Source organism: Aphelocoma coerulescens, chromosome 3, assembly GCF_041296385.1.
Source record: "Aphelocoma coerulescens isolate FSJ_1873_10779 chromosome 3, UR_Acoe_1.0, whole genome shotgun sequence".
NCBI classification, from domain to species: domain Eukaryota; kingdom Metazoa; phylum Chordata; class Aves; order Passeriformes; family Corvidae; genus Aphelocoma; species Aphelocoma coerulescens.
In genome coordinates, this window is record NC_091016.1 from 62656282 (window position 1) to 62681703 (window position 25422).

Here is a 25422-nt window from a genome sequence, read left to right on the forward strand (position 1 = left end):
GAACTTCTGTCAGAATTCTTGGCTGATTTATGTACTGGGAGTGCACCATACTACTCCTGCAACTCTGCCCCTTCCTTGTTCATTTTTGGGACACACTGGAACATGTTACAGCTTTGTTGTGGTCCATGTACACATTTCTTTGCTGTGTAAACCCAGATGCAGGGATAAGAGAACAGGATGCTCATTAACAGACATGAAGAAGGAAACCAACATGAACTTCCAAGCCCGCTACTGCGGAGGTGTCCACCCAAAGAATATGAAACCCTACAGAGTTTCTTTACAGAATTACTTTCCAGAGCAGATCTGCAGCCTGATGTTTCACAGTTTAGTAAGTCTTTCTGCTTTTCTTCCACAGAAGCTTGAAAGCAGAGGGATGCTGTATGTTGTAAGTAGGTACTAAGTAAGTAGTTAAACTAGGCAATAACTTTTTAATTTTCATTTCAGATGGCAATGTAACAGTAAATTTTGAAACTTCAAATGGACACACCGTAGCCATTGGTGAAGAAACGATACAGGAAGAAAATGTGGTAAAAGCCAGTGGAAATAACGGCACTTTATCAGAAAAAGCATCAGCATCAGAAGGAAAAAAGGAAGATCAGAAAGGTAAATGAACGTATTCTTCATGGATTTTTTTTGCCTACTTTAAATATTAACGTGTTCTTCCACTAGCACCTATACATGCTGTTCTGCCACAGGGATGCCAGCAGAACCTGCTGAGACTTGTGAAACACCAGTATTCCATCATGGTAGGCATGCCTTTTCTTGTGCATATGGTAAGGTCATAAAGAGAAGCATGGTCTGAGCACAACAATGCGTGCAGGGAGGTTCAATTTCTAAATTCACTGTGAGCCTTTCCTTGTAGCCATGGGCAAGTTCTGGTGTCAGGCTTTCCTCTTACAAAAGAACATATTAAGCGCATATGCATCACCCTGCAATATCATTGTAGAAGTGGCTCGTGGGTTGAATGTTCAAAAGTGTTTAAGTTGCTTGAAAGCCATCTATCATTTTGAAAGTAACTTCAACAACTCATTCCAATTGGTTTTCATGGAATCTTAAACACTTGCAGTCCAGCTCTTCAGGAACATTCAAGAGGCTGTGTCACTACTGCAAACAGAAACTACGCCATTTATGGAAAATGCACTTTATAACTAAAGGGTTTTCTATAGACAAATTGTAGTACATATTGGTAAATATTTAGCAGTCCCAGGGCCCATCTTAATTTTGTTACCTTTACTCAGATCTACCTGAGTTTGGCTCATAAAGGAAATGTAAAGATTAGTGTGGAATCACAGGATTTGGAGCAATTTTATTTTCTTTCTCTACCATCTTGAATAATGCACTACTTCTTTTCCCTGCCTAAAAGTATTCTGAAATACTATTTCATTTACTGGATTTTCCTACCCGAAAGAGCAAAGATACAAAGGATCAAGACCTTCATGGCTGGCTGAAGCCATGGAGGCAGGACTGAACAGCCTTTCCAATGTCTTTTATTAAACTCTACCTAGTGATGAATGAGCCTCTGGAGGTTGAGAGGGTCAGTTCAGCTAACACAAAAACTTGAATTCTTCTCTGAGCTACGTAAATCACTTGACTATGTAAAAAGTGGATAGACGTCCAAGGAGAATCTTCTGAGATTTCTGGTCTCCCAACAAGGCAGAAATACAAGATTAGCCTTTGTCATGACATTTAAATACATCTATCTTTTGGTGCCAACTAGAACCAGATGTGTATTGGGTCTGGGGAAAAGAATTATAAAAGCCATGGAAAACTCCTTTAAAATGGTTCAGTTTAACTTTGGGGTTAGATCAGACCACTTACTATTTTGTGCATCACTAAATACAGTGTTTCAGAACTGTCAGGACTTGGAAGTTTTCCTAAGGTACAGTTTATTTTAGAAATACACATTTCTAACCATTTTGAAATCTCCTCTAGCTGACTTTGCAGAATGTAGAACTCCAGTGAAGCAGGAAGGTTCAATATCTATTTCAAACATCTTATTAGACTCTGCACTCCCTATATATTGTTTTGACCTTATAGGGAGAAATTAAAAATGATTGCTGTACAGGAGTAGACTCAGTACAAAAGAAAGTGTAGCTGTCACTCCAATCCCTCTCATAAAATTAAGAATATATGGAGGAAGGAGAAGGAAAACAAAAAATGAGCAAAACTGGTATTCTAGGCTTCATGGAATCCCAATATGAGCATTCCGAAGATGCAAACCCCTTAAATATACTTTCCTCTTGCATCTAAACATGAAGTTCTTCTGTGAGTAAGCATCTTGAGTCCCCTGAAACAGAATGAGATAGATTTATGGCAGATAATATTCTCTGCACAAAAGGTGTTAAGGATCAATTTCACGCATCAGAAGCAGTGTTACACTGTGTAAACCCACTACCAGCCACCACATAGTCATTGTGAATGCACTTCAGTTATTCTTTATTTATGGCACACTAAGCAAGAAAGTGAGCCAGCCTGCTGAACTCAGTGGAAGAGTAAGGCCCACAGCATCCCACAGATGCATCTCACCTGAGAGATTAATCCTGGGTGATTTATTTATGGCAGATACAGTATGTTTGCACCCACTGGCAGAGCGAGGAATCAACAGCTGCAGAGTGGAGGTTTGCTAATGCTCACAGAGCATCAAAATCAGAGCTGAAGCAGGAATACTTAGCTCACTGTCTCCTGCTAAGACCATAAAACGTGCTGGTGCTTCAGATCACAACCCTCCATCATGAGAACTGAGATAGGTGGACTGAATACTAGCTGACAATCAGGAGAAATGGCTGCAAGGAGTTCATCTTTAGTGAGGCTAATGTGAGGCTTCTAAAGTCATGAACTCTTAGTTGTAAATCTTGAAGGAAGATACATACACTTTCCATGTTTGTAAGACCCAAAGACAGGATTCATTCCTGCTGCTCAGTAGCATGGTGTGCTACAGTTTCAACTCCCGCTGAATCAAAGTTTTCCAAAAAATGCATCTCAGCCCTGTGAAAGTTATGAGGTTATTTTAAAATGCTCTTATGAAATGATGGTGGTCTTTATTTGCCCTCTTGTTCAACTGGGTCTTGAAAATGGCCTTCTCATATAAATATGATGACTACTGGAGCCGGAAGCTTAAAAAGAACAGGTGATACAGGCACATTGTGATAATATGGGAAGAGCTAGCAGCAACAGGTTGTAGAATGTGAAATATTTTAAGAGTTAAAAGAAGTTAAAGGAAAAAAGTTTTTCACCATGAACTATGGAAATAGAGTATCAACAGGGCAAGCAATAGGCTCAGCCATACATATAAAAATGAGTAAAGCAGAAGCAAGTGAAGAAGACAACCCCTGAAAGCTGTTGCCCTTGGTGCCAGGCAGTTCCCTAAGCTGTGTTCCCATCTGCTGCCTGTCAGCTCACAGGTGCCTTTTGTATTTGGTGAAAAATTCTCTGGCAATTTAATAGTATAACTTTTACTATTTGTAGTAATGGTGACAGTCATACAAGCAGGGTGTTTAAAAGATAATTTCTCCTATATGGCAGGATGATAAGAAACGAGTGACAGTTTTACATAAAGCAGGTAATTGATGGATAAAGCCTTGCTGCTGAGAAATCAGATAAATCTTTTTCTGAGATCATTTATTCATGTAGTGTTTGTACTAGGTTGACTTCTGAATTCTTTTGTTTTGACTAAGGAAAATCACTAGCAACTTTTGCAGAAAATAAAGAGCTAAACTATAGCTATTTTATCTGTGAGCCTTGCAAGGGATACAGAGCAGCAAGTAGACAGGCAGCAACATCCTGGTCATCTGGGCAGCAGACTGAATTCTACTGCTGTGCCTGGGCTCCTGAGCCATGGCACTGGTCTGCAGTATCCCCAGCAGTGCCCAGAGCTCCAGGTTCCAGGTGGGGTATGAGCATCGCAAAGGGGATCCAAAGAGTCTCTCTGCCTCCTGCCCCCTATGCAGTGGTGGACAAGACGAAAAGCCACATCAGTAGAATAGGTGTCAAAAGTGTCGCTGTTTGCCTCCCTAGGTATCAGGACATAGCATGGTGATGCAGTATGCATGCTGCACATTGTAAAGCCTCCAGGTACTGTGTCAGAGATGTTTTTCTCCATTCAACCCTCCCAAGATGTCTCTGGAACACAGATTTATGAGAGAACCCCTTATTTGTATCTGAGTTCAGTTTGTAAACTTCATTCTTACTCATTTTTGTCAAAGCAAGCTAAATCTTTTAATGACTCTGGCAGATGGTTCCATATTTCATAGTTAGCTTGGGCTTGAAGAAGTGAAAGGTTCAGTAACCATCAGCAAGAGGCTGCCTGGAAAAAAACAGTAAGTTCTGTTTTGCATACCATCAGTCAGGTGTGTTAGGTGCTGCTTTGATAAATAACTGCATTGCAGAAAGCCAGAGCTCTGTTACAGGTGCTTTGGGTGATATGGGGCATAAGCTTCTGGAATGTTCCTGGGCTATTTATAGATTGATCCTCTCAGGTTTCCTCATGTCTGAAGTAAACATGAATGAAGGAAACAGTTTTTAATTCTGTTTCCAAATGAATTATTGGGCTACGTGTGCATATTTTTTTCCCCCGAAGAGGCTAACTTTCATATGAGAGTTGGCAAAGGTTCCAGGTCTTAGTATGTTGGGTTTACAGGTTCTTTCCTCTATATTTTATCTGCTCTCCTTAAATCTGCCATTAAATTTAATCTTTTCTTTCTCTTATGGGTAACCAAAGAAAAGAAGGTTGGAGGCACAAACTCTGGTCTTATGCATCATTGCTCTCTTGTGCTTTAGTTTGTCTTCCAAGGAATGTTCTTCAAAGTCTAATATTTTAGGTTCCTTTTCTCAGAGATCTTCTCTTTATTTCCCCAAAGCAGAACAAAACCTGTTTGAATATAAGGAAGTAACCCTCATCTCCCAGGGTCTCAGACAAGAGCCTACTTTGTCTCAGAAGGTTAAACCTGGAAACCAGTCACTGTGAGAAACGAGGCAGACTTCCATCCCTCTTGTGTGCCTAGCTGGCTTCCTACACTCCTGAGCTCTGTAGATCATTGATATGAGCAGCATACATAAAAGGCTGTGGGCTTTTTTGCCTGACTCCCTAAGAATCTCTCACTCCAGCTGAGTTATTTGCTGGCTAAAACCAGTTCTTCTAAGAATAGTATATCTTCAATTCATCACCTGAACTATGTAAATGAGGCTGAATCCAAGTCTTCTTAAAAGGAAAGCTACTCTAGATAAAGCTGCATTTGGCCAGAGCCTGTCCACTAAGTCAGCAGGGCTGGCTCATGCTGGTAGGGCAATGTGAGAGGCACGGGCTTTCACCCACAACAACTGAGTGCCTGAAGAAAGCTCCTGACCTGTAAAGCTGGTTTGTTTGGTTTGGTTTTTTCTTTTATAGGAACGATATCCTAATGTGGCTCCAGAATTAGGATTGTGTACATTGTTTTAATGAACTAACTATTCAATTATTTGAGCATATCTTTACAGAAAGTAGAAGAGAATGTAGAAACCTGCATGCCTTCCACCTTCCAAAATACTCATAGATCAGCTGACAGTGAATATGTCTTAGGCATTCTCTCTTTTTTTTTAGCAGCTTACTTCTTACATAAAGATTGGGCAGTTCTAAAAATGTCAAATGATAGTCAGGTGGTTTTTTTACCTTTTTAATCTTGAAACTAGTGCAAAATACCTGAATGTGGTTGCTTTAGGTGAGATGTTACACCTGTCCCTTTCTCCCCTCTCCTGTTTTCTACACTGTCTCTAAAGCCTCTTGCATAGGGTGCTGTTGAAATTGCAGAGTCAGTAAGATCTAGAAGTCTGCAGATGTGCAGATCTGCTTATCCATCTTCAAGAAGGATGAATTCAAAACTGCAGAGAGAGCTGCGAACAGCATTGTGAGACAGCTGTCCTGGTTCAATCTAGCAAAACAGAGCCCAAGAGAGCCTGAGTGCATTTGATGAATGTTGCAAGTTGGTAAACAGCCAGGAGAGAGCATGGCTAAAGGACAATGCTGGCACAAGTAGAAAGGAATAAACAGTGGCTTGAAATACAGTTAGAGTGGAAATTAAAGGAAGCTTTCTAACAATTAGAATGGGTCTTTTCTTAAACAGAATGTACTAGCAATAGCAGGAACAAAAAATGGAGCTGGTTAAATCTGAAGTTTATGAAAGGATTTGTCTGAGTTGACCACCTGCATCAGCACAATCAATGAGTCCAAAACAGTGACAAAAGACACCTTGTCTTGTCCTGTGTCCCATGTTCCCGACTGACAGCTTCCTGGATTTTGATTAATCAAAAAAAGCTGTCTGCATAGCCTGGAAAAGAAACTCCTGATCTGAAAAACTCTTACAGAGTTTGTTTGATTGTGAAGGGAGTCATCCTGCAAAAGACGACAAACACACGTTACTTCCAGCTTTCATTTTGCATAGTGTTTCTGCAATGTGTTGTGTTCATCTTGTGGGAGGAGGGTGCTGTGCAGTTGATGGATATCATACACTTGTGCTGCAGTGTTGCTGCTTTTCTGTGAGGTAGCTTCAGGACACTGCTTGAGCTGTACAAACAAAAATACCAGTGCTGTATGACAAAATCCTTGGGTAGAAAAGCTCTGGCCTTCTGTTCCTTAGAAGTTCACAGAAGTAAAGAAAAAATTCTTGTATTTCACAACCTAGCTTCTGAAAGTATGCCCAGGACTTTCATAGGTCCATTTGGTCCAGAATTTGCAAAAGGTCCCACTTTTAGTTTGCAAAATAAGTAATCTGATTTTCTAGTGCATGTGGCACACTGGTGCCTCTCAGAAGGTCTTTCAGACTTGATGAGTCCCCACAAGAGCTGGTGTATACTGAGTACTTTGTAACCCTGGCCACCACTTAGGTGTTTACATGAGAACAGAGCTTTGTTAAGAGTCTGGCCCCAATCACAATTTCTGGAAACAAGAAAATCTGTTTGAAAGTGAGCTTTCTTGAAAACCTGGCCTTTGGAAAATTTATTCTAAACATAAACATATTATTGATCCAAATGCTTAATGAGATATTAACATTTGCTTTCCTGTTAAAGAAGTAATTTATAGGCAAGCTGCCTTTACGGCAGGTATTTCCATCAAGGCAGCAGTGGATAAAAGAAATCTGATGTGTTTTGGAGACCTTTTGTTCAAAGGTCAGTTCTTGATGAACAGATGTCTAAATCAAGAAAAACAACAGCAATAAAAATGTGTTGCATCTGGTATGGAGGTACCTGGGGGATTGGTTTGAACAAATAGATGGGTCTGAACCGATTCAGATGCCTCCTTGTTTTGGCAAAAGAGTGAGCAGGCATGAAGACCAAGGGTCAATATTCAAGGAGAATCATGTTAGGGAGGTGCAATTACAACATAATTGTATCTGTAGCCATTTACAGACATCAGACCATCCCTGTCACTGTTCAGGATCAAGCCACTGTTGCAGATATTAGTTATTTGTATTACTACAGTGTTATTATATATACCAGACGTTTATTATAGCATCTTACACAGATGCAGAGAAACACAAAATTTTTCCAATGGACTTGCAGTAAAAGAAAGGACACTATGATTAGACACTGGAAAACAAGAGGACATCAGACCAAGATAAAAAGCACAATACTGGCAGCCTAAATATTGTCAGCTTTGGCATCAGAGCAGAGGGGAGTTTGAGGGAGGACAGTCAGTGAATGTTCACAAAGCCTGAGGGTCAACAGAGGAAAAGCAATGAAAATCATCTGCTTCAAACTTGGCTTGTCACTGTCAAAAGCTGATACAATGGACTGGTCAGGCGGGAACTGGAAATCTCTATCTCAAGTAATTGAGAAAATCATACTATGGGCAAAATCAGACCGACAGTGACATAAAAAACTGAAGCTAACAAAGGTAAAAGCAACAAAGCCAGTAAGATGCCAGGAGGAATGATATGGTCAAAGGCAATGATCTTCACCACAGGTTTCCTCCTGGCTGTGAGTAAAAAGAAGGTTCACTGGTAAAGGCCAAGAAAAGGGCATGTGTATAATCAAGGGGCAGTCAAGACTGGATGAGAAGTGTAACTATCTGAGCAGGTAAGATGCAGCTGTGCAGAAGGAGTCTGCCAGTCTTTGCCAGTCTTTGGAATGAGGTACATAACAGTATGAAAAGAGCTATCTTAGACAAAGATAGTATCCCAGTGATGGCAAGGCATTTCTGTTAAAATAAATGCTATATGAATTGCCAGTTTTAATCACAATTGAAGTTTGCAAGCAAGAACTTTGACGTAAATGAATTGCTCCAGTTTTGGTTTTCTTTTATAGTTTTTAGGTATTTGTCTAAAGAAAAATCAAAAACTATCAGTTGGTTGTCACTAGGATGTGTTTATTTGCAAATAAATATAGCTTTAGCCTTATATTTTGTTTTATTTTGTAACTTTTTTCCTGATTCAGAAGATGAATTCTGATATACATTGTTTAATCAGTTATATGGTTTAATGTAGATTGACTGTTATTACTTTAGAATATGGTGAATGGTGTATTACTTTTTCTAGGTTATCATTCTGTTTTTAACATTTTCTCTACTACTGACTTGAAACAAAACACCGTAATAGTGTATAAGTAAAAAAGTTTTAAATTCTTTCTTATTAGTAAATAAAATTTTAGCATTATGGATCCTTAATTAAAACGTATAGCAAAGAATTGTTAACACTTATAATTATTTCTGATCATCATGTCCTTCAGGATCTTCAAAATTCAAAATCATATCTTCTCTTGCCATATTTATTATTAATGGACTTCAAATTTTAAAATGTCCTGCTTTTTCAGAATTATATCAGCATTTCAACTTTGAATGAAGGTAGGTAGAATTTCACAAGGAGACACTTTTGCTGTAAAAGAGGAGATCAAAATGTAACAAATAAGCATGTTTCTTTCTCCATTTGAAATCTTTCTATGGAAAACAAAGAGATGGTACAAGAATCTGTGCTCAAAAGAATCTGTTTGAAAGCTGTAAAAGGTTTCTATCACATGGTTCTTCCAAAGCTTTACCAGAAGCATATTAGTCTATCATAGGCTGGAAATAAAGGAGGAAGACACTGGACAGTTAATGTTAATTCCTTCAGTTCATGAAGAGACGTGTGCATGTTGCTTTTAATAACTGCAGGTGATGCATTAGGTTCATGTTAACAAGCCTTAAGCTAGAAGTTGGAAAGGCTTTGTTTCTGAGAGGAAGAATGTCTTTGTTGTCTAACATGCTATTTGTTTTTCATCTACTAATCTTAAAATTAAAATGTGTTGCTTATCTCTTGGGAATCTTTTACATGGTAAAGAAGAGAGATGAGAACATCCATTTAATGTGTGTTAAGAGTGAGGCTCTAATAGGAACATACTGCAAGAAATGCAGTGGTTTTCCCTTGAGTGATAGAAGAGACTGTTAAAAGTCTTTGCAGTACTTGTTTGTCTTCTTTCTTCCCCAGTCGTAGTTTTTAGTAACTTCCAAACAAAGCCTATATGATTCTGATGGAATGCTCTTGCTTCTATAACATCCTTTTTCAGAAAGGTTTGGGAAGGCTATCTTGAGACCAAATGGGCACAGAACTGTTTTAATTAAACAGATGAAGATTCCCTTCTGGGAACCTTAGCTCTTCCCATCTGAAAGCTTTAGCTCTTCCCACCTGGGAACACCAAGTTTTACAGCCATAGTGATTATGTTGCAAAATTGTATGTCAACTGTAAATGGCTCACCTACATTAACATTACAGCTGGCATTAGGCATGCACTTCTGAAATTAATTTCCTGGTCATCCCCACTCACCCTTCATTGGTTTGCAGGTTACAAAAAAGCCAGGTTTCTTCTGGATGAAACTAAGACGAAAGATGCACTCAGGAACTTGTACTCCCTCCACCACTAGTCATGCAAGCTACAGAACTAGCCTGAAGACAGTCCAAAGTCAAGTCTCCTGAGATGCAGATTGTGGATATTGGGTCCTCAGTGCTGCCTCTTTCACTCTGCAGAGCCATTCCTATTGCACAGCACAATGTAGATAAAAACCAAATTCCTGCTGACTAATGAACTCTTGACTCTTGAAAGTGCAGTTGTGTAACAGTACCCAAAGAAACTGCAGGAGAGGAGAGCATTTCCATGCCAAATGATATCCTATCTTATTTAACTTCATTTGTTTCCGAAGAGTAGAAATACCCTGAGGAAGTTACCCGAAATAAAGCTGCTGAGAACAAGCAATGTGCAGGTCAGAAGAATTGGCTGTTTCAGGGGAAAATCTGGAAAATTTCCACTGTGTAGGCATGTTCAAGCCTGTGGCTGAGAGAATGGCCCTGTTCACATTCAGGTTCACATGAATCTGAGTTTTATAGCCTGTTGATCTTGGGATGGGTAGGGTTGAAAAGATTTGTTAGAGAAGTAAATAGCATTCCCTTGTTTAGTTTGAAGCCAGCGCTCTAGTTTGGGATACTGAATGTAAAGGCTGGTCCTTGGAGGTCTAGAATAGATGTGTCTGAGAGAACTTTCAGGTAAATATTTTCCATGAGAAGGTCTTGATTGAGATGAACAGTAATTTTCTTCTGAGGTAGTTCTTCATTAAGAGGCAGAAGGTGAAGTCTCTCCTGATTCCCAAGAGCTCAAGCAGCAGTAGTCACTGTTGTGAGGCTTGCTGTTGAATTTACGTGGTGTATGTCTGTGTCAGTTGGCTTCTGTTCACTTTCTTATCCGTAGAGAGCACTGATCACTGCCCAGAAATACCGACATCCCATGCTCCACCACTACCTAAGCCTAAGCCTAAACCTAAAAAAGCTCCGCTACCACCAAAAAATGCCATTGCTGCTTCCACCACCACCACCAGCCATAAGAGTACTGAAGCACCTCATGCTAAAAAAAAGGGAAAGGCTCCTGCTAAGCAGCCTCCTCTCCCGCCGCCCAAGCCAACAGGTGCCAGTGCAAATCGAGAAGCTGGTGAGTACTGCCCATGCAGTGCAGTTGCAGTGGGTGCATGTGCATGGGGTGCTTGGCTTGGTCCTATGGTAACTCGTGCCTTGGTGCATAGCAGTGGTACTGGAGAGCATGCCACGGGTGTTTGTAGAGAGATTCCTGCTGAGTTCTGGTTCTGCTGGCCACAAACCCCCCAAACAACACACAGACCCCCTCACTGTTTAATTAACCTGTGTACACCAAGCTCATCAGAGACACCATTGAATTCCCAGTTCAAGTGTGAAAGCTGGCAACAAAATGACCCAGAGAAGTGCTCAAGAATCAGCAGGAAAGAAGGTGACTTCTGAAACCAAGCACGAGTTGCCCCTAAGGAAAAGTACTTAGGTATTGCTGTAACTTTCTACTGAAAATATCAACCATTCCAATTTGACAATAGTACAAGACCACAAAGATGTTAAGAATAAAATCATGAAGACATCTTAAAAGACTGTTGAACAGCAGTTGGCTTAGCTGAAAAAAAATATATTTACAGCCATTAGAAATGATCAGGCTTCCCTCAGGTGCTGTGACTTCAAGTGCATACTGGAAAAGGAAAATATCAATCATCAGGCATATAGCACATGTGTTTATCACCACACTATTAGACCAAAATTCAGCAATGATGCAAGATTAAAGATTATAGGGGGATGCTCCTAAGATACTGATCATGAGTTTGAATGGTTGCAGTGTAGACAGTGACCAAAATTAAAACATCCGCATATAATTTGAACAAAACAGTATTGTGATGAATGGGCTCCATATACGTACTGGCAAATTTATACAAGCCTTGTGTTTTCAATCTCTGTCTTTGAAAGCCCTCCAGTCCCTCATTTTCTCTGCAAGTATATCTCTTCACAGCTTGTACATTTTGGCAAGTTTTGTGTTTGCAGCATACAGAAGAGGACTGTTTGAAAACATTGCAAGACTTCTAGAGTTACAGTAATAACTTTGCCATAAAATATCCATTAACTTGGTATTAACTGTCCCTACTACATCAGACGACTACAAGAATAAACATTTTGAAAATCCAGAATTTGCTGCTTCACATGCAGCTGGAAAACTCAGCTCTTCCTGGGTGAAGTAACCTTGTAACAGCAGATCTTTCAGAAGTAAAACAACCCATCACATAAAGAAATGTTTATAGCAGTGTTTGGTAACAAGCTGTCAGGTATCTGACTTTTCAGATTAAAATACATCCAGGTTCCAGATTTGTCTTCTACTTGCTTCTATTGCCTTGCTGAAATGTCATGCAGTGCTTGAGACCATACAGGTGTAAAATACATCCATGTATATGCCTTATTCTACTGGTAATTTCTTCCAACATTAAAAATACGTTGTTTTCATTCCAAGTGGGGCAGTACTAACTAAGTAGAGCTGGTTTGGAACAGTATTAGTACAAGAGGTTTGTCAGATCCCCATGAAAGTGAACACATGATGCAGCCAGTGATCAAGTTCCATGAAGGAGGAGAGGAATATGAGTAACAACTGAGCCATTACTCTCCTAAGGGCAACACAGCAGGTTTCCATATTGAAATAGTGGAACTGGGAGAATGGAACTTAAATGTAGGCATGGATGTATGCCAAAAAACAAACAACAGCCATTAATTTTTTCTTTTAATCAGAATTCAAGTATTCTACTGAAACAGAGGCATGACAGAAAATTGTTAGCCAGCGCAGTCAAAAAGAAGAACAGCAATAGCACTTCTGACCCGTGTGGACACGTTAGGGGCGTTTTCAGTGGGAGAAATCTTTTAAGTTTCTATATCTAACTGCAGGTCCAGAAAGGTTCTGAGAATAATGTAAGGATTTTTACAATGCGAACATGTTTTGCCATTTTCCCGGCCACAATTGTGCGGCCATGTATTTGTATTCTGCTGCAGTTCGGAAGTGTAAGCATGTCACTGGTTCTGTTGACCTCCTGAGGGCGCACCAGCCAGGAGAACACTGAAGAAGCCCGGAGGTCTGACTGCACCCTCTGGTTCAAAAGGTAGCAGAGAGCGAGCTCCTCACCCGAGGGAGCTACTCCTGGGCTAGCTGGAGGGCGTGGAGGCGAAGAAGGAGAGAGGGGTTTCTTCATACAGGTTCCATGTGAAAGCTTGTCCGTGAAGGGACTAGGGACAAAGAGCCGAAAATAACCAAGGGTCTAGGAGTTTTATACTGAGGCGGGGATAAGGGTTACAGCCAATGGGGCAAAGGGAAGGAGGTGGGGTTGAAGCTGAGGGAACCAATGGAAATAACACATGGGCGGGAATAAGGGAAGCAGCCAATGGGATGTCGAGGAGTCAGAACTTCCCAGAACTAATACATAGTTAACTAAGGGAAATTAATATTTACAACTTTATACATAAAACAGGGAGGGGAAAACATTAACCAATCAATTTAAATATGCAAATCACTGAACCAGAGGGATGATGGGTTCTCACGCTAACCTCAGTATGTTGTTAAACATTGGTGCCTGACCACCAAGGGGCAGATTGTAGAGTTTGCGCTGGGGTCAGGCTGGTTGTAGTCAGTTGCACTGCCACAATTTCCAGATTGTACTGATATGGATCAGAGCGTTTTCTTTCTGCTATCCACATACTCAGTAAGATTTCTGTTAAATAACATGCAGGTGGGAACTAACACCTATTTCTACTTTAATTACCAACTTCTGCTTCATTTTGTTTTGCTTGTAAATTGAGTGATTTGTACCTGATGTGGGAAGATTAGTGCAGTATCAGTAGATTCAGGATAGTGCCCTCTACAGTCACCTTGGAGCACAAAGAGGAGCAGTGATTTGCCTGAAATTTCTATGGATTTTTTCAGATTTTTTCATATACTGGAAGCTTCACAGCACTCTAGATGTTTATAAACTATAACACTCAGCTACAGAAGAGAATGGTAAAATGTGTCTTTTGAATTAGTTTCCATCTTCTTTGAGACTGAGAACAGTCTCACAGTGAAAACTGTTTTTATATTGTGAACTTTTTATGGCCAGTGTCTGCGCTTCAATTCTCTCCTAATCTGCTGGGGAGGGTGTTTTTATTTAAATGATTATAAGTAAAGTAGGCTTTTCAGCAGATTTCTATTACAGCTTACTGTTTTACAAAGTAAGCTTAGCCAGAAGGCTGCTGTGTAAGTTCATAACGCTTTCACTTGTTCTCTGGAAGTTAATGAATTTTTACTCCATCAGAAGTGTTTGAGTTAGATGCATTTTGATGAAAAGGACTGAACCATTAGATGGTTGTCATTTTTATTGCTTTTTAAATGAGAGTGAGAAATTTGAAGCTCCCATCTCAGGTGATGGGTGCATTAACCCAGCAATTAGAAATGTGGCTGGAATGCACATGTGCATGCAGACTAGCTGAAATCTCTAGTGAACTTGGGCATTAAACATATATGCTTCAGCATGGTGAGTGTCACAGCATTAAACAGCCAGCTTGGCCAGCTTGTACAGCTACTGTCAAAACCTTGTTTCACTACATTTTCAAGACTGCCCAAGCTGGTCACTGGTAAGATGAATACCTCCAGTACATACAGGAGGCCTTCAGTGCCTCCTCCCTTCTGGAGGTCATTAGGGCAGAGTGATAGCAGTGGTTTCTGTCTCTCTTTTGTGGACATACCCAACTGGACTTGAAAGTACACCTTGTTTTGCTGTCCCGTTGCTGTTTGTCATTAAGTAGGAGGACACCAATTGCAATACCATTGTGAAAGGTAATTGACTGATACTCAGTAACACTGCTCAGATGTTCATTGAAAAGCATAAGGAAAATCACAGGGTTTTCACAGTGATCAGACCAAAAATTCATGTAGTAGGAAAGGTCAGGCAGTTTTCTCTGCCAGCAAGCTTTTTTTTTTTTTTTTTTAACAAGGACACTACACATATTTTGGAATAAGTAGTGGACTTCTTAGATGATGTCCAGGCAAGGTGTAATGGGCCAATGCAGAATGCTTGAAACAAACCCTTACCCATTTGTAAGGTTGGTCCTCTCTGCTGTTCTTGGGCAAGTATTCATAATTTCTGTGTCTCCAACTACAAAGGTGAAATTGGAACTGCAACATTTAATCATCTCAAGAATTTACACAAAGTATTGTAGAAGTATCAAGTGTATTTTTTTCTTTTTTAAAAGACCAACACAACTCAATCCATGCAGAAAATACAGTGCAAAAATCATATAATTGCAAGATTGTAAAATGCCTTTTCTTTTCTTGTTTTAGCTGGTTCCTCTCATGCAAAAAAGCTACCAGTCTCCAAGTCTTCTTCATCACCATCTCCTTCATCCACATCATCTCATCCCAAAGCCTCTAGGGAGACTTCCAGCAAATCCGGCACATCAGGGACTCCCAGGGGCAAGAAAAAACCTGGGAAACAGTCAGCCCCACGAACAGCACCAGATGGGGCTGCTTCTTCCCCCTCAGGTGCAACAGCTGACAGTTTGGAAGTGAAGGCAGAAAAACTCAAGCCTGAGCAACCTTCCATAGTAATTTTTGAAACAGAGGACGCAGACCAGTCGAGCAAGCTTGTTGTGCCCCCTCCTCCCACTGCTGCCCCTCCTCCACCTCCACTTCCACCTCCTTTTCCTGCTGCAGCTAGTCAGCCTGCTGGCTCCTCAGGTGGCCAAGATGTGTCAGACAGCTGTGTGGCAGGGCCACGCAGCCCTGGTTCCGACATAAAGCCTCTTCTCCAGACGGAGCGCGACACAGATGAGCGTCTGAGCAGTGCAGCCCTAAGCAGCGCTCCAGATACAGGAAGAGAAGACATGGAAAGGTAAGACAGTTTGGCTGTCCGGGGGGAGCGGTAACACCACAGCCGAGGAAGCCACATTTCTTTGCACAGGATACTGTAGGCACGTGGGGATCGCTTCTGTTTCTTCTGCTGACTGGGAGCAGTTTGTGTTGCAGCCCAGCACAGTTTGTTCCTTCCCAGTGCCTCTGAGCCTTTCACCTGCAGTGCCTCATGTTTCCCCAGATGGTCATTGCTCATGACCTATCTCTTACTTCATTGTGTGGCTGACACTGTGGTCAGCAGTTCAGCCCATAGGTGATGACTCTTTATCTCTCACTAAGGCAAACAAGAAATGGTGCCGAATTATAAGGGGTTTGGCTTTTTTTCTGTAGACGTCATTAAATATCTCACTGCTGAAATTCTCAATTCAGTAGCTGAATTTACTCGAACACTTGAAAATGAGGGTTTCAGGATCCAATTAGTAGGTGTTTGGTCCTTCACTGCCTAGTAACTTGTCTAAATCTCAGGTACTGTAAAAACTGGTCAAGAGAAAAGTCATAATTACATTTTTTAAGCAAAATAGCTGGCAGAAAAATGAAACTGCCTTATTAATTTCTCTCTTCCCTGCCACAAAAATCAGCATCTTTTACATAAATCCAAGAGGGTTTAGTCTAGATGCCAGTAGCCTAGAGACCTTCCTTTAAATTCTTGCTGGTACATCTGTTGCCAGCTCTGCATTCCAGTGCTGCATCTCCCCCTGCTCTACCCTTCCTTTACATAAAGATTTTCCCAAGGCAAAAGGCAATCTGCTGCTGATCCCCATGTTCATCAGTTATGGGCATGAACATTTTGAACTCAGCTGCAGTGAAACTGTATTCACAATAAATAGGGTTATGCTTCCGAACCAGGAAACTTTGCACTCCCATCTGCTTTCCAACTTGCTCCTCTCACCCTCATCTTTATGAACTGTTTTCTCTCTCAGTCCCACCCCACAAGAAATAAAAAACAATTAGGATTTGTCTTAATGCAGTCTTTACAGTGCATTGTTCCAGATTGTTTGCATCCTTTTTCCTAACGTACATACATAGATATATATACATATCTGCATATGTTATAAATGTTTTACATATGTATGTTTTTTAGAAAGTAATTCATTAACAGAACTTTTATTTTTGTACTTGCTTATTCAATCTGCCTCTCACTTGTGTTTTGTCTGCTTGCAATAATGTGTCACCTTATCTGCTCATGAATAAAGCTTGGCTACCAAAGAAGACCAAGAAGGGGAGGCCCCAGATCAAGCATTCTCTGAGCTAGTGGAGGAGGCTTCTGATGCTGCTGCCCCTTCTGAGAGTGAAAGTAGCAGAGAGAGCCATGGCAGTGACTCGGACTCGGACGGGCCGATCCTGTACACAGATGATGACGACGACGATGACGATGATGAAAATGCAAGTGCTGAAAGTAAGCATTCTGCCCAGAAGCTGCAGGCTACCTTTTCCAGATTGATTTATGTGAGCATACCTGACCCATGCTAGTGTGAGGCAAAGAGGGGAATGGCTTCAGGGAATGGTTTTAGGAGATTTAGTATTTTGTCACTACTGAGAAATGAGTATCCTGCTTCTCCCAGGCAGTCATGATCAGAAACCTGCTGGGGGCCTGTGTACAGGTGAGAGCAGATCAAGCATTGCACAGAGGAGAGTGGAGGTGGGAGGAACAGGTTCAGAAGTACATGAGGGTGGAACGAGGCCTCCACGTTAGGGCATTGCAAGCCATTGATTGGCTTGCCCATGTCATGAATTCCTTGTGGGAGTTACAGGTGTGGTGGATGACAGAGGAAGCCCATCTGTCAGCAGCTTCACTGTCTGAAAGTCATTTGTTCCTCTTTGATCAGGATGTTTTAAGCATTGGAGCAACCTTGGCAGACAGAGCATATCACAGTAGATTGCATCTAAGTTTTACAGCTTTGAAATTTCATCCGGGGTCATGACTCAATCATCACCCTAATTGGGCAGAAGCCCTGCTGTGCTGAAGGGGTTGTCCTGCCCCCATTCTGCCTAATCCCTGCTCCCAGATGTTCTTTCCTTAGGCTAGAATTCATGTTTATTTTTGCAGTAGCAGCTGTTGTTGAGCTGATTTTCAATAGAATTGGTGGTTCCCTGATCCAGCTCACCCAAAGGTTTGGGCAGCCCTCCCTCTACCTCCTCCAGGGTGCCCTTATGTCAGTATGAAATCACCATCAAACCATGGTTTGAGAGCCTTGCTCACATCTTTTTTGGAGGAGGTGCTTCACTGTGCTCAGCAAAGAAGGCCTAAACACCAAGGTCCAGTGTACCAAAGTGGGATGAGGCAAAACGAACCTTTTTTTTCCTGTCTTGGACACTGGTACAGGAGAAGGTGAAGTGCCAGGTAGCTCAAAAGGCTGAAGTCTTCTGCAGTACTGTGTTGGGTTTGAATACAGCCCAAAGTGATAGAACCCAAAAGTTCATGTATTCACACAGCAGTACGGTGCCTTATGAGAAGTGAGCTGGAGCCTGTGGTCTTACCAAACTGCTTTACATAGTGAAAATCTGCCAACCTAGGGCACACAACCACCTCGGTCAGAATGTCAAGACACAAGGGAAATACTACAAAGGCTGTGAAAAATGTCCTTCCCTCCACAGTTGGCTGAAGCTAATGCTGGCCTAGCTGCAAGGCCCTTGTCCCTACTGTGTCAGTTTTATGGAGAACGGATTGCTTAAGTGTCTGGGGGTTCCTGCCTAGGTTACTTTACAAGCACTCAGAGTGCTTTTCTAAACTGTATTTTTTGTTTTAATTTACAAATAACTTAGAGATGGAAAGCACTATCAAAGAACTAAGTGGTAATTGATTGAAAAAAAATTTGAAAGAATGAGGGAAATGATGATAGAATGAGACTAAACCATTTAAGGCTGAAGAAAAAGAGCAGCAGGTTGCTAAATATACTAAGCAGATAAATAAGCCAACCTGTAATGTATTAGACTTCAAAGACATTTTAGTGTAGATTTGTCATTTTTATCCTATCACTTCACAGATGACAAGTGATGTTTGTATCAATTTGTCTGGTAGCTTTTTCCTCCAAGCCTTTTAGCTTTTTATTTTCATGAACGGAGCTAAAATTTTTCTTTTGATGTTAATTAATATTCCTCTCCTGCATGTGGGAACAAGGTTGCTTTGGGGAGGTATTAAAGTTCTTACTCAGAGTTTGTGTCTGTAACCTGAGCATGAATGAACTAAATCTACCTTACTCTTCCTTTCCTCAGGCTCTTTGGCAAGTAAAATTCGTCGTAGGGATACTCTTGCTATCAAACTTGGCAACAGACCATCTAAGAAAGAGTTAGAAGACAAAAACATCTTGCAGCGTACATCCGAAGAGGAGAGGCAGGAAATCAGACATCAGATTGGAACGAAGCTAGTGAGGTATCAGTCTCAGGGTAAAAGTGCTTTCACTGGGTGGAGGTGGGGGAAGAGAATTGAGAACACTGGGTTAATGTTTTAAATGCAGCCCAATAAGCACTGCAGAATCTTTGTGGTACAACTGTCTGGAAAATGGTGGTTTTATTTCTTACAAAACTTTAAACTGTCGATAATGCATTTTTTGTCCTGCAAGAAACAAAATCTGAGAGCTTTTAGGGTTTTGGGTACTTTGGTTAAAAAAGGTAAGAAGAGGAAGAGGGTAAGAACAAGTCCACGATAATCAATGCCATGGTTCAGGTTCTTTCTCCAATTTGTTATCAGAACTTCCACTTGTATACCCATCTCAGACAGAGCAGTAGTTCCTGACACATAGAGCATGCCTGTGCAGGTTGTTCCTTCTGACCCTCCCCTTCTTCCCCTGGCTCTCCAGTTCCTTCATTATTCATATGCTGATTCCAGCAAAAGAAGTTCAGCCAGTCAGTGTTTAGTGTTTTACTGTGCCCACCTCTGAGGCATGTCTTTCTCAAGCTGATAAACTGCTATGAGATATATGTTACTTTCTCTTTCTGAACTTGAGAACATTGCATAAAAAATTTTCACTTGCCTTTTACAGGCTTTTTAATAAAAAATCGTCGTGTATATTTTGGCTTTTGTGGTCTCTGAGAATAGACTACAGCATGTCTGTATTGTGCTAGACCTGTCCTTGTTTCTGTTTGGCTCAGGAATGTTGTCCAGATTTGGAGGATGTCCCGTGTTTGTTGGAGATTTCCAGATACAGGGTAGTCCAGTCGGTACTGTTCCAGTACAGAGCACAGCAGCCCTGCATAACACCCAGAAGATGAGCTGAGCTGCTCTGTGAACTGGGTGTCTGGCCAAGGCAGCTATTTCATTACTGAACTGTAAGAGTGATACATCTGTGTAGAGCCCAAGGGTCATTTTTCTTCTGCTAATAAAGAGGTGTGGTTGGTATCACTGCTTTCCTGAACAAATCCCAGCTCCAGTGATCACATCCTGCTTGTCAGTCCTCCCTTGGGAGCTGGAAATGCAGAAGCTGCTTTGTGGGTTCTGCTGGAGAGCTGAAATGCACCGTATACAGCTCTTCTTTGGTGGCAGGAGACATTACCTGTATGCATCAGGGCTGTGCTCATACCCAAAATCACAACCAAGTTTGATGCCAGTTTCTTAAAAATTCCATGGTGGTCAGCACCTGGCAGCATCGAGGTCTGGTGGAAAATCTGTTCCAACAGCTCAGTCTGGGTTGGGTCAGGCCCCCGCCCGGGACTTCCTACAGCTGGGACTGGTCGCCTGTGGTAAACCTGCCAGTCCTCTGGGACAAATCTGAAAGTCCAAGCACGACTTGAATTGGATAAGTGTCACGAGGCTGAAGACAGTCTGTAGCAGACTGTGTGAGTGTTGTGGGACAGAGGGACATCTATCTTGAACATATCTGCAAAATAAGTTTTACTGCTGATATTTTTCTTGCTCCTTTCCTCAAGTGAACAAGTGGACTTGTTTAGTAAACACAGAGACAACATCAACCATGTTCTCCCCTGCACAAATCAGAAAATTAATATCTCAGTTTGGAGTTTTTTGTAATGGCAGTTGTTATATTTAGCTAACTAAATAAAATTAAGTTTCGGTTAAAGCTCCCAATTGTATTGTACGTACAAATTAGTGAGGAATGAACAGCTTATGGGCTTTGTTGTTTTGGGGGCTTTTTTTTAAAACTTTAGTAAGATTTCAAAATATCAAAAATATCAAAATTCATTCAAAATATATGAGAATTATCTAACAATTGCACAACTGATTGTAGTGATGGTGCTTGGGAACAAAAAGGGTTTATGAATTCTTTCATAAAATTATACCTGTGAGGACTTTAAATATGCTGGTACAACTTCTGTAATATTATTCAAGTATTCTTGTGTTTGAATGGCAACACTGCATCTTTTAAAACAAATGGCCACTCTGGTAACATGAGCAGTTATTGTAACTGCCTGGAAATTACTTCTGGAAGTTACACTTTTTAAGCTGTATTACAAATCCTAATATGTCATTTATTGGTTTTAAATCAATCACTTACTTTGTTCTCACAGGAGACTTAGCCAGAGGCCCACAACTGAAGAGCTAGAGCAAAGAAATATCCTGAAGCGTAAGTATTTCATTCAGGTTTCATATAGTATTTACTTAGAAAGGGAGCATATGTTGGATTCAAATGGAAGCCCATCATTGTTGCTGCAGTATTAGAACAATGACTGGAGAGAAATGATGTTCTGGAAAATAATGTGTCAACACTTTCAATATGCCAAATTTTGCTTGCCACAATCCCACTTCTTGAAGCTGGTCGCAAAGACCAGGAATGACTTGGATAGCCTTTAGAAGTAGTTCTAGGTTAACCTTCCACCTCATTTTTATGAGGAGGAGGAGGGATTATCAGTAGGAAGTGAAGGTGGGATATAAGGGCAGAGGCTGGAAGGAGGATTAGAAAGAGGAAAGGCAAAGTGTTCAGCAGAAAGTCAATAGGTATATGCCAACTACTTCAGCGTGCTGCCCTTCATATTCACTGCTGACATAAATGTCTTCTGTACTGAAACCTGCATGAGATTGTCACTGAACACCTTCCATTGATTAGTCCTTCCTCATATCCCTGCTGAAAAAAAAGTCTGTAATTCAAATAGTCAAGGGCAGAGGAATGAAGTACATTGGAAGTTTACCCTTTATACCTATTCTGCCGTTTACTTACGTTACTTTTGTTTTTTGGCTGGCAAACTCTTCAGAACATGCATTGTTTTATCTTCCTTTATGAATCTTTCCATAATACAGATGTTACCTAAAGACACAGTGTAACAGCTGCCATGCCCAGCTCCATCTACCCCTGTGTCCATCTTGCAGAGGTAGCTAGTACTTGATGGTTAAGTAGAAGAAATAAATTGAGAAAAGTCACTTTGTAGCAATAAATCAAAAATCAAATAGCAAACAAAAAATCTCTCAAGGCATGAGAACTTCTCACACCTGATGAAAGAGTTGGTATAATGCTGTTATTTCCAGCAATTGTTCAGAAAAGTTGGAGCTCATCTGTGCAACCCTGGTGTCAACCCTGGTATGTAGCATGCTAATGGGAAGGAAAGAAAATGGGCTGTTCACCTCACAGCATGGACTGATGACTCTGTCACTTGCTCAGGCCAGCAAATCAGGGAGAGGGCAATTACTGGCTTTCAGGCAAACCATCCTGATAACAAAATGCTAATAAAATCTTGCTGCTGTTTTCTGAGCTCTCAAATGCCAAATAGTGCCAAGTCTTACTGAAAAGGGAAGCTACAGTTCATGCTTGCACAGGAGAGGGATGAGGGGACTCCTGTCCACCACATAATGTGAATAGACTTTCTAAAACTGTAATTTCTGAACCTATAGAATGCATAGATAAATAAAGATAAAATTTGAAATAAGAACTTTCTTTATATATGACAAACTGCTCATGCTGAACTATGTAAGAAATGTTATTTCAAAACATCTTTGGTAGGCCACGACATGGCCACTGAGCTGGGAGCACCAGCTGGGCTCCCCTATTGCTCTTTCTCTCTCACTTATCTCGAGGTTACCAACCCAGCAGCAAACCTGCCGTGTATTTATTATCCCTTTTGCCAGTGTTTATTCCATTCACTGGTTTTGCAGTAAGGAGCTCAAGACTGGAAAGCAGTTAATAGATTTCCTCTCTTGTTTCAGCTTGTTTACTTTAAGCTTTTGGCAGCACACCAGGCTTTGCACTCAGTGCCTCCTGCCATCCTCTCCTGCTGCTGCTGGGGGGTGTCTTAAAGAGGCCAGGGAGAGTGAAAAATAAAGGCTGGGAAGCAGAATTGTAAATCACAAAAAATCACAGAGACCCTGGCGAGGCCATGGGGAATCTGCTTTTTGCTCATCACTGAGATATAAAATATTTCAAGTTGAGAGTGATCTGTAAAAACCAAAGCAAACCAAAAGCAAGCCACATTGTGTGATGACAGTCTAACTCAGAGTCCTTTCAGGGTGCAAGTTCTCTCTAAGCCCTAAGGCACTCATATTTTACATCAAAATTATTGCAGTTCCTTCCTGTGGATCATTTGAAAATGTTTACATGTCTTAAATGTCTTTTTGGTGTAGTCAGCTTTTGTGAGTAAGTTGGGGTTTCTTTCATAAAGTTTTCTTCCTCATATTTTTTAAGCAGTGGAAGGGGAGAAGGAGTTATATTATTGTGTGTATGTAAACTGCAGCTAAGGGGATGTATTGTTTTGAGTAATATTTATCAGACTTTGAGGTTACTTTAAGTGGTAAAGGTCCAAATGTTTACTTCAGGATTAAGTTCAGCCCAAATCTTCTAAGAGGTTCAGAAAAAAATCCGTATTTTTTTCTTTTTTTGTATTTCCAGTCAGTGAGGAAGTCTGTTTTGCAAGCAGCTTTGTTTTGATAATATTTCCAGATAAATCAGTTACTGAAAATCCTGTTTCCAAGTATGATCGCAAGACATTGCAGGCGGATTTGTATAAAAACTGTTTGGGTAAAACTATCCAGACTTCTGAGACTTCCCACACTAAAACAAAGTTACGATAACTCAGGAGTCCACTTGAAGGAATACTTAAAGACCTGTGTTTTTTATAAAGGCAGGCTTCTTGTGTACTGGCTTTGAACCAACAGTATTTATAGTATTGCATTATGGCAAAGAAACTTTTTAGTCTTCCAGGAATTTCAGATTAAGATAACTGTATTTTTTTCCTGTATTTTTAAGGGACAGTGAACTTCTTGCACAGTGCACCTGCATGCCTGCCAGTAATGGCTTTGTATAAAAGGGGTTTAGCTCTCTATGCTTGTTAAGGAATATTAATGGTTATCTTGCTTGTAAAACCAGGAAAGAGAAACCGCTTTGTGCATTTCAGAGCACTGCAAGAAGCAAGTGCTTTGTTTGTCTTTTCTTTCTCTTCCCTTAGCAAGCCCACAGAGAAGTCTAAACATAGCTAATCCCATAGGGGCACAATGGAAAGTTCAGTTTTATGCTCCAGGAGTACTTTTTGGTCAAGAACAGAGCAGCCCTCAGGCAGGAAAATTTGTCTCTTCTCTTTTCCCCTTCTGCTACAAAACAAATGTCCCACAGAACAGAAGGTGACCAGATTTAATGTGGTAAAAGTTGCAGGAGGAATAATGTCTAGATGACAGGGAAGCTGCTTGTTTGGCTTTGACTGGTGGATTATGTAACTTGATGGCCACAATAAGTGATGCTAAACAAAACGGTTTCAATTAGGAGTCAAATCCCAGTTTGACCTCCTAGGAATTGCAGGCAGGGAAGGAGGGAAGCCATAGTTTTGCTGGGATCTAGAGACTTCTGCAAGCAGAGGACGCTCACTGGGCTGGTTCTTTGCCAGTAGGGCAGCAGCAGGACATCTGAGGAGGGGACTTACAGCTGAGAACGCTGTGTTTATATTTTCTCTCTCCACATCACACAGATTAGATCTGCTTTTAAGGTGGAAAGCAGTCATAAGTGTGTTCCTGTGCATTAATATGTTCCTGTTTGGCCAACTGAGTCAGCTCATACCTGCAGCCAAATCTTGGCCGTCTGGCTGGAATTTTCCACAACACCTACAGGAACCAGGAGCACCAGACCCATTATTTTTAGCACCACACATCTTCTTAACTCCCTACAGCAACTTTCAAAACTTCTACCTTAAAAGACCAAAAACACACTGTAGTTTCTTCCTGTTCATAGGAATTTGTATCCAGGCAGTGTTTCTGTAGCACCAGGCTTACAGCAAGACTGCTCAGCAGGCTGGAGCTGGGAAATTGGTGCTTTAGGTACAAGTCAGTGCCAGAGACAGGGGCCCATGTACCAAACAGCAGATTCAGTATCATAGCAGCAGCCATGAGATTTCAGTCCATTTCCTTTAGCTCTTGACTTTTATTCGTAGAAGTAAACCAACTTGAATGTATAAAACACATCCTGTTCCTGACCTGTCACGCAGAAGACTGACTGTTCCCCATGGGTTTGATCCCCTCCTGCTTTGCCCAGGATCTGAGGAAGTTCCTGGTGCCTCCTGCTGGTATTGTCCTCCAAAAGATGAGCTGCCAGCCCTCCTTGATGGCCTGCTCCAAGAGGTGCCCAGTTGCTAAGATGATTGCCCTTTTGGGGGGGTTATCCCTTGTCCAGCCATCCCAGTGTGCAGTCATCTGCTACTCAGGAGTCCACTTGAAGGAATACTTAAAGACCTGTGTTTTTTATAAAGGCAGGCTTCTTGTGTACTGGCTTTGAACCAACAGTATTTATAGTATTGCATTATGGCAAAGAAACTTTTTAGTCTTCCAGGAATTTCAGATTAAGATAACTGTATTTTTTTCCT

The 25422-nt window shown here is 41.1% G+C and overlaps 1 protein-coding gene across 4 annotated transcripts in view; it reads left to right on the forward strand.

The window, feature by feature from the left end:
• PHACTR2 (phosphatase and actin regulator 2) overlaps positions 1-25422 on the forward strand; it is a 77655-nt gene that overhangs the window by 37401 nt on the left and 14832 nt on the right. For 3 of the 4 annotated variants that reach the window (XM_069010553.1, XM_069010556.1, XM_069010555.1), the window contains exons 4-9: positions 445-603; positions 10681-10917; positions 15130-15679; positions 16893-17095; positions 18913-19069; positions 21160-21215. In XM_069010553.1, the coding sequence (XP_068866654.1) occupies positions 445-603; positions 10681-10917; positions 15130-15679; positions 16893-17095; positions 18913-19069; positions 21160-21215 (1362 nt within the window). The remainder of the gene's footprint in view (positions 1-444; positions 604-10680; positions 10918-15129; positions 15680-16892; positions 17096-18912; positions 19070-21159; positions 21216-25422) is intronic. The other variant, XM_069010554.1, reaches the window with a different exon arrangement.